Raw genomic sequence first — 9,509 nt, forward strand, 5'->3', positions numbered from 1 at the left:
ATAACGGTTTGGCAGAATTTCTCCTCTTATCTTCATGACATGAACAGACAGCTTGCCTTGGGCTGGTGAAACAGGAAGATCAGGATTGGGAGCTTCTCACTCAGCCTCTGAGGCGGGCAGGGATCTACTTTCCCCTAAATAGGGAATTAGCAGAAACAAGATTGAAGGGGTATTAAATAATAGGAAAATTGAGTAGGCGGGTGGAAACTGATTTCTTAAAATGTAAGGAAGTTGGAAAGTCTGAGAGTCCTTTTGCTAACTTTCCAGCATGTGTAGAACACTAAAGGATTATATCTTCCACTATACTATGAGCAAAATTTTCATACCTGCCTGGCCCAGGTTGTTGTTCAATAAATGGTTCAATAAAAGAATGCCTGAAAGAATGAAGGAAGGAAGTCAAGTCACACACAAATGTTAATCAGAATGTTTACAGCATGGTGTGCTCTCGGGAATAGAAAGTTATGGGTGTTCACTCATTCTCTCATTTAACAAATATTTATTGCCAGGCACTGAAACCCATTTTATTTCAACAACTAATAGTGAAAATATTTCTAAAATGTCAGTGTCTGCTTTGTTGCTTTAAAAAGTATAATCAGGTGAGTGTCCAGTATTGAACCCTGAAAAGGACTGAAGAGCGTAGAGGATCTATTTGACCTCTTGGTTATTATCCTGGCTAACATATTTTATTAGAAAATAATAAAGGTATGGTAGTGCTTAAGAGGAAGCACTCTGGTGTCAGACTGCCTGGGTTCAAATCCAGGCTTTACCACTCATTAAAAATGTGACATTGGGTAAATTTTGCCTCAGTTTCTCCATCTGTAAAACAGACAAGTGATAATACCTACTGTATATGGCTGTTATGAAGATTAAATAATCAAAAATACTTTGGTATATAGGAAGCCCTCAAGTCACCAAAAATGGTAACTGTTTTTGTTAGTACATAGGACTCAATCTAGAAAAGATAGAGAAGTTCAGACTGAAAATATTGAGAACTTGAGGACATGCTCCAGAATTTAGTGGTTCTGCTTTAAGGCCATTTATGGTATGCATAGTGGAAAAAGCATAACCCCTTTATTTAGTTTAATATCTTTGACTGTGCCCTTGCCTGAAAATGGAGACAGTAATACAGTAGTCCTTCCTTGTCTGCGGCTTCACTTGCCATGGTTTCAGTTACCCTCAATCAATGTTGGTGGGAAAATATTAAATGAAAAATTCCAGAAATAAACAATTCATGAGCTTCAAATTGCCTGCCGTTCTGAGTAGCATGACGAAATCTCGCACCAAATCCGCTCCATCTCGCCCCATCCCGCCCAGGACGTGAAACATCCCTTTGTCTATCCTATCCACGCTGTATATGTTAGTCACTTAGCAACCCCCTCAGTTATCAGATCGACTGTCACAGTATCGCTATACATGTGTTCCAGTAACCCTTATTTTACTTAATAATGGCCCCCAAGCACAAGAGCAGTGGTGGCAATTCAGATATACCAAAGAGAAGCCATGAAGTACTTCTTTTAAGTGAAAACAAAGTTCTCGACTTAATAAGGAAAGAAAAAAGTTGTAAGCCGATCTATGCTAAGACTTATGTCTAACTTTTACTATAGTATATTGTTATAATTGTTCTATTTTATTATTAGTTATTGTTGTTAATTTCTTATGGTGCCTAATTTATAAATTAAGCTTTATCATAGGTATGTACGTATAGGAAAAAACATAGTATATGTGGGGTTCAGTACTATCCGTGGTTTCAGGGATCCACTGGGGGTCTTGGAATGTATCCCCTGTGGATAACGGGGCGGGGGGGCTACTGTAGCTAACTGATGGGGCTCTTGTGAGGATCACATGTACGAGTGTGCCTGGAATTTAGTGAGCTCTCAATAAATATTACTTTCCTTCTGACAGAGTCAAATATGAGGAAGTAATTTCCTTTAATTAAGACTGTTGATGAGTTGGGTTCTAGTTAATTGAACTGAAATATGTAAATCAACTTAATCGTGGACCAGCTCTGCCAGATAAACACCCAGCACCTGGTCTTGTTTGGTTGAGTACCTTTATTTGTTTGATTTTGAAAAATTCTTTCTCCTTCTGTGGCTTCTTAACATTGTAGATCCCTCAACTCAGCCTGCAAGCAGTTTGCATTTTCAATTGAAAGAAGGATTTTCAGAAGGTTTTAGAAGATTTTAATTGTCAGACTTAGGATTGATTTAAATTAATTCAAGTCAGTTGCAGACAGTGGAACAATGGGCTGATACCTCATCACTCCTTGTTTATTTTTTAAATAAAAGGAGAAAAATGGGAAGTGTTCCAAACTGAGTCGCAGGCCATGGTGAGGATTAAATGAGTAAACATCGTGGTCTTTAGAGAGACAGATACCATATGGGAACTAGAGAATCCTCAACGGTCACCCTTTACCATTTATTTCTCTTTGTGGAATGTCTTCCTAGCATGGCATGAGAGAAGAAAACAAACAGAAAGATGTGTTAATATTATGACTAAGTAACGGTGAGATAAAGGTGGGAGAGTTCTGTGTAAACTGAGTAAGGTAGGGGTAAGAACACATTGAAATCAGATGGAGTAAAGAAGCTAAACGGAGACTTTGGAAACTTGTCCAATGAGAATTTCATGGAATTATTCTGGTTGGATGTATCCTTATCTTGATAATTATTATCATCCCATGGCCCTCACCTTAAAAAAGGTGAGTTCTACTGACAGTTTGGGCTGGCTCTGGAGCACTATTGATACTTTGGGCTGGATAACTGTTGTGGGGCTGTCCTGTGCATTGTAGGATGTTTAGCAGCATCCCTGGCCCCTACCCACTAGATGCCAGTAGCACCTCATCTACCCCCACCTCCTCAGTATGATAACCCAAAAAGTTTCCAGATCTTACCAAATGTTTCCTGGAGGACAAAATTACCCCCAGTTGAGAACCGCTGCTTTGAAAGGATTTGTTTCAACTACTTTATGGGCCCCTAGGGCAACAACATCCCTCTTTGGCTATGCTCATGGGAAGGTCATTCCTCCAGCTACTTTCTCTCCAGCGCTGACAGACTAAGCCACATTGGCAGCCAGGTGGAGACCTCCCCAAATTGAGCTGGGTAAACCCCTAGATGCTGGGCTGCAACGCCACATTTCTAAGTGTTGGGGATGCCTGGATTATTTTCTAAGGTAATGTGAATTCTGTCTCCAGTGGTCCTTGCCCCTCTTAAGTGAGTATTATATGGGAATAATGACAACTCAATTCTCTTTGTGGAGCCTTTATTTGCTAGCTGACAGTAAGCTAGGAGAAAGTCACACTTAGTTGAATTATCAAAATAAAGCCTGTACGTTATCCTCTTAAAAGAGTACCCTAGAATTATTATTTTAATATAAGCATAACCACAAAAGGGGGCTGAGAAGCCCACAGTAGGGGGAGGTGAATTGCCAAGTGGCATTTTAGGAAAACAAAGGCTTTGCCAAATAAAAACATCCACTTTCCTCCCCAGTTACAGGCTTAATGTTATTAATAATTCAAATGTCATATTTATGCCATTATTGGCAGCATGCATACAATTTAAATATTTTAGCTTCTATTATACAACTGGATCTACATGACTGACCTTCAGGGGCCCCATTCATGAGGGATGAGGAGAGGAAACAATCAGCTACTTCATGCAAGGGCTGGCCAGCAGACTGAGTTTCCCAGTATTGTTGGACAAACCACAACACAGGGAACTCTTTGGAGCTGCTTGGAACAAGGCAGGGTCGGGACAGAGAATGATGGGGGGATGAGGGGGAGTGCAGCGCAGGGAGAGAGCCAAGGCTTTTTTCTTTTTGAAAAAGATATGTCCCACCTTTGTTCCAAGGGAGAATGAAATATCCATTAAGACTGGTGACACTGGGAATTTAGTTTCGGCTGGGTTCCTTTTGTTGTGACTCCAGGGCAGAGGAAAGGAATCTGGAGGGACGAGGTTTCAAGCCAAGATGAGAAAGAAAAAGAATTCCTTCTAAGGATTTCTTCTATTGTCTCCTCAAGAATAAATATTTATAGAGAAAGTTCAAGTGAAGTCTTTTACAATGGTCATGGCTTCAAGACTAAGCTTTTGAGAGAGGACATGTAAAACTATGCTTAAATGAGGGATGATCCAATTAGGCTTCCCAGGGAAAACCAAGAAACCTCAAGATAATTTCCTATCGAAAATCTAATTGTGTTCTCAAGTGGAATAGGAATACCACTCTGAATTATCCCAGACCCATAGACTGCAGCAAAAATGTACAGCCAAATTGGATTCTATTTTAAGTAATTAAGTTATTTCCCTTCACAGGATCTATAATTTGCCTTTGACAAATGTGATTTGCCTTAGAAAGTTAAGACATTGCAATTTTTCCTCCAAAATGGATTTTCTGCACCAGAAACAATTATGAAGAGTAAACCAAATATTGCCTTAATTATGTCCTGGTTATTGTCTTTGAGTGCATGCCTGGAGTGCCCTGTTTGTGTTCCAGAGTGAGATGGGTATGGCTACTACAGTTTAGAAATTACCTTTAAGTGGAGATGAGAGCTGACATTTACTCAAGAGCCCGGGGCTTGCACAATGGTAGTGTAAATAGCTATACGTGGTGTTACATAAGACTCCAAAATCTTGTGCAAAATATGGGCAATGAGGAGCTTACTTCAGTGGACGTTTTTTCTGAGCTCTAAAAGCACCAAGTTAACTTTTATCTGCTTGGCTGAACCCTTAAGATGCTAGGTGTTGGGCAATAGAGTAGGAATAAGTGTTGAGATTTGCATAGAAGATATTGCAAGAGGGGTATTTCTGGCATGGTTAATTTTATGAAGAAAACATTCACTTTTGGCTTTGTTTTCAATAACATTTCAGTTGACTTATGACCAGGTGTTCTGGGGGACAATAGTGGGTAATGGTTAAGAGCAAGGGCTGGACAATGAATGGAATCATCTCCTGGTATGTCCCCTTGAAAGTGCAAGTTATGAAAAGTCTTGGAACCTCGGTTCCCTTGTCTGTGAAAAGGGAATGATGGTATCTACATTGTAGGATTAGAGGAGAAAAGGATACAACGCCTGGCACTGCAGAGATCTTGATCACACAAGGGGATAATAGTAGTAAAATTTACAACGTAGTATTGTTGGTACTGCATTATCTTTAAGTACATTTATCTTCCAGCAAGATCTTTCATAGGAATAGGTACTGCCTGGACATTTCTAAACGTCTATAAGTTGAAAGTGATTTAAACATCGGATTTTGAAGTCATGTTACCTGGTTTGAAATATTGGCTGTGCTACTTACCACTTGCCTTTGACCAAGTCACTTAGGCTTTATGTGCCTCAGTTTCCTGCTCTGCAAAATGTAATAGCACCAGAGTGTATCACAGAGTAGTGATAAGGGTTAAGTAAAATATGACAACTAAAAATACCTAGGACAGGACTTGGCAGGCCATAAATGTATCTATTATTGTTATTTTTGACTTCTGCCAGCCAAAGGAATGTCAACAGAAATGAGAACATAACACTAAGTTTATCATGTACTTTTATTAACAACTTATTACAAGACTGTACATTACAGGTGCTGATATCAACCCACTCCTGAAAACTGAAAAACCAGCGTTTCTATACCACTTCAGGCTTTGGTTCTAAGTGCCATCTTCTACAGCAAAAATCACATGGTGTATCCAAACAATTTAAGAACAGGAAAAAGAAAATGTTCCACTGGAATGGAGAGATTATTTATGCACAAACAGCTGAGGATCACTTCTAGCTTACGTGATTCACTACACACTCTGGAATGTTCAGTTCGCTTTTCTACAGTCCTACACCCAGACATATAGCAACTAAGAATTTGTCCATAGGTCCGGCCTAGACACTCATCAACGTGAAACAAAAAAATATTTATATAAATAATTAAACCTTACAAAAACTAAAGAAACACAAGAAAAAATGCAACAGTCAACAAAAACTGTACAGTATTGGTCAGTCTTTTGTATCTGAAAAAATGTGTAACTTAAAAAAAAGTTCTTTCATGTATCAAAGTCTTTTACATCAGTGTTAGCTGGAGTGAAAACTTGAAGACTCAGACTCAGTTGAAACAGAAGAATGTCCACCCCGCTTTCCCTTGGAGAGGATCTTGAGGCTGGACCCTCTGCTCACAGAGGTGAGTGCATGCTGGGCAGAGGTTTTAAATTTGGCTCCAAGGAAGGCATAGAGGATGGGATTCAGACAACAGTGGAAAAAGGCTAGGGCCTCGGTGATGGAAATCCACTTGTGCACAGTGCTCTCAAACTCACATCCTTGCTGGATGATTTCCAGGAGGATGAAGGAGTCGATGCTGATTCCAATGTAGTAGGGCAGCCAGCAGGCGAAGAAAGCCAGGATGAGAATGACTGTGGTCTTGAGGGCCTTGCGTTTCTGGTAGCCCTTGGAGTGGGAGAGCTTTGAGATGATAATGCAATAGCAGGACAGGATGACGATGCCCGGCAAGATAAGGCCAACCATTATGTGCTGAAATTGAAACACCACCAACCACAAGTCATTGGGGTAGAAGCGGTCACAGATATACCTCTCCTCCCCCTCCCTGACGTTGGCAAAGATGAAATCGGGAATAGTCAACAGGAGAGCAGGTATCCAGACACCAACATAGACCACCTTTTCAGCCAACAGCTTCCTTGGCTTCTGACTGTTGGTGGCGTGGACGATGGCCAGGTACCGGTCCAGACTGATGAAGGCCAGGATGAGGACACTGCTGTAGAGGTTGACTGTGTAGATGACATGGACTGCCTTGCACAGGAAATTCCCAAAGTACCAGTTTGCCACAGCATCAACCGCCCAGAAGGGAAGTGTGAGGACAAAGAGGAGGTCTGCCACCGACAGGTGCAGTCGGTACTTGTCCGTCATGCTTCTCAGTTTCTTCTGGTAACCCATGACCAGGATGACCAATCCATTGCCCACTATGCCAGTCAAGAAGATGATGGAGTAGACAGTGGGCAGGAAGATCCGGTTGAAATGGGCATTTTCCTCCCGGAAGCAGGGCTCCTTCATGGAGTCATAGTCGCCTGAGCCCAAGTCATCCTCCGTGTAGTTATCTGAAGGGTATATCTGCAAAGAGATAAGGGAATGGACATTCACTTTCAAGTTCAGCAGGTATTTCTCAAGTTCAAAAAAATGTTTCTGATATTTTAAAAAAGCCATTTATAAAACCCAACTTTCCCAGCCTTCTTCACGAAATTCTGCTCCCGCTGAAGTACTGGGGGAAGGGCATGAGAATTATTATAGAATCCTACAACCCTCCTCTCCACCTTCCCCCAGTCACTTCATTATCCCTTTTTAGTAGAACCAATTACAAAATTCTTTGTTTAGAACAAAAGGGCGCTGAGATTCTGAGGGTTTCAAAGTCTCATCTCTACTAATTCTTCTGCCCCGCTCACTAGAGGGAAGGAAAAAAACCTTGGGAGGAAAAAACCAAAACACAACAACACAAAGACGCCACTCCTCGGCAGCGTGGAGGCAGGGGGAGGTGGAGACGGGGTAGAATCTCCAGTTCTGAGAAGCAGGGATTAACTTTCTGAACGAAGATTCACCCAGACAGGGAAGAGAAGAGAAAGGACCATTGGGGAGGTCACAAAGACTCTTATTCTCCTAAGGCACAAAACATTTGTTTTCTCCACGCTGTCTAAACACAAACCATTCTGTACTTCAAGCAACACGTAGTGGGGAAGGAGAATGTAGCATTGAAGCCAAGGGCCTTGAGTGCTTGGGGTATTGGGCGGGGGGTGTCAGAAGTGGGTTAACCCTCCGAACCCCACCCCAGCTGGCGGTCCTCAGGGGCATGGGTCTCTATTGCCATACCCTTGTTTATTGCTTGGCGCGTTTGGGTCCTTAGGGAGCACAGCACTTTCCTGGGAGGGGACGGTCACGGGGTCTGCACCCGTGGTCCTCGCCCCAAGTTTCATTTCCTCACTCCACCGGGTCTCTTCCCACCCCGCCAGTGATCCAGTTAATGGGTTGGAGGTTTGCAGCTGGAAGCGTCCAGGCGGAGGGCGCGCTGCGGGCAGGGTGGTCCAGCTCCCGGCCTCCGCCGCTGCCCACCACGCCCACGCCCATCGCCAGCGGGCAGCGGCTGCTGGGGCTCGGCCCCGCCGCACGGCAGGGTGTCCCGCAGGATGCTGGGGAGAGACTGGGCGGCTCCGCCGCGAGCGCCTTTGAATTACGCGCCGCCGCCGGGGGAAGCGAAAAGCCTCCCTAGTAAGGGGTTTTCAAAAGACTTCAGGAAACCACCGACGGTTAAACGGCGCAATTGGGCTGGGTGAGAGCCAAACGGTCTCCCCACTTGCACCTGCCTGTCTGCGCCGCGGAGACTCGCAGCCAGGTGCCCTCCCAACCCTTCACTCTACCACCAGTTCCCGCCGCGCACACCTCGGGGTGCTGCTGCGCGGCGACTGCTTATATTCCTTCGACTTCTGCACGATCCCAAACTCCCGAACCCCGGGGCCCACTCGACGCTCGTGAGGTCTTTCCCTCAATACCAAGGCGCCCGACTGCTCCCAGCTACCGCCAACACTCACACCCCTCAGGCGACCGGCATGGTGGGTCCGACCGCCTTTCCCGCCCTCTGCTCACTGTGCCCGGGTACTGGCACAGCTCCACGGGCCACGCAGTTTAGCTAACACGCGCACAACGGCAAGAAAGGTCCCCAGGCGCCTTTGCCCGAAGTTAACCAGGAGCGCGGTCTCCCTTTGGGAACTCAGCCCGGGCACGCCGCCCTCCGCCGCTAAATTCAGACTATGTAATTCGCTCCACAGAAATCTCCGCTCCGTGGAGGAAGAGACCCACGGTCTGAGTCCTAGGGCAGCGCGCACGCCTTCTCTGCACTTGTGCGCAGAACGTTCTTATGTTTGCAAACAGCGTGCAAGCCCGGCGCGCACCGCAGAACTCAAGGGGGAGAAACATGCAACCACCGAAACGGTCGTTCCAATCTTTTCCCTTCTACTTCCAGAGAAAAAGATTCCAATCCCACCCGCCATGTAGCCATGTACACGAAAACTCCTTTCCATGCCCCTTCTCTGGGACACGGGCCCCTCTAATGTTCTAGTCGCTTCTGCCCGCTGGGAGAGAACTTGCGCTCTAAGTTCATGTGTTTATACATTTAAGAAAAAGCAAGTTGAGACTGGACTTACACGGAACCCGTCCATGGTAACCGCTCACTCTCCAGCCGCGACAGCTACCAGAGCACCCAAGTCCTCAGGATCACTTTTGCTACCTGCTGCCGCAGCCAGCAGACTGAAGTTTCTGGCCGAAGCTGGACTTTTATAAAATCACGCTCCGCGCGCGGCGCATGCGCTGCGCGGGTGGGCGGGCGAGACTGGGCGGAGGGAGGCGGGCGGGCGGAGGGGCCCCGGGGCGTGTAGGGGGGTGGCAGGCACTGGGAGGAGTGCGCAAGGGAGGCGCGAGGGATAGCCTGCTACTGCGGCCCGTTTAGGATAAGCCTGGGAAGTCCCTGACCGGCTGCTGTTCCTTTGCTGTC

The 9,509-nt window shown here is 45.1% G+C and overlaps 1 protein-coding gene across 1 annotated transcript; it reads right to left on the reverse strand.

The window, feature by feature from the left end:
* Nucleotides 1-5,505: 5,505 nt before the first annotated feature.
* Nucleotides 5,506-9,271, reverse strand: CXCR4 (C-X-C motif chemokine receptor 4). The gene is made up of 2 exons (XM_058548889.1): nucleotides 9,163-9,271; nucleotides 5,506-7,084 (listed from the first exon to the last, which is right to left on the reverse strand). Exons 1-2 carry the CDS (start codon nucleotides 9,175-9,177, stop codon nucleotides 6,038-6,040), a joined length of 1,062 nt encoding a protein of 353 aa, XP_058404872.1. The 5' UTR covers nucleotides 9,178-9,271; the 3' UTR covers nucleotides 5,506-6,037.
* Between the last annotated feature and the right edge of the window lie 238 nt (nucleotides 9,272-9,509).

The sequence above is a fragment of the Diceros bicornis genome, chromosome 10, assembly GCF_020826845.1.
Source record: "Diceros bicornis minor isolate mBicDic1 chromosome 10, mDicBic1.mat.cur, whole genome shotgun sequence".
Lineage (NCBI taxonomy): Eukaryota > Metazoa > Chordata > Mammalia > Perissodactyla > Rhinocerotidae > Diceros > Diceros bicornis.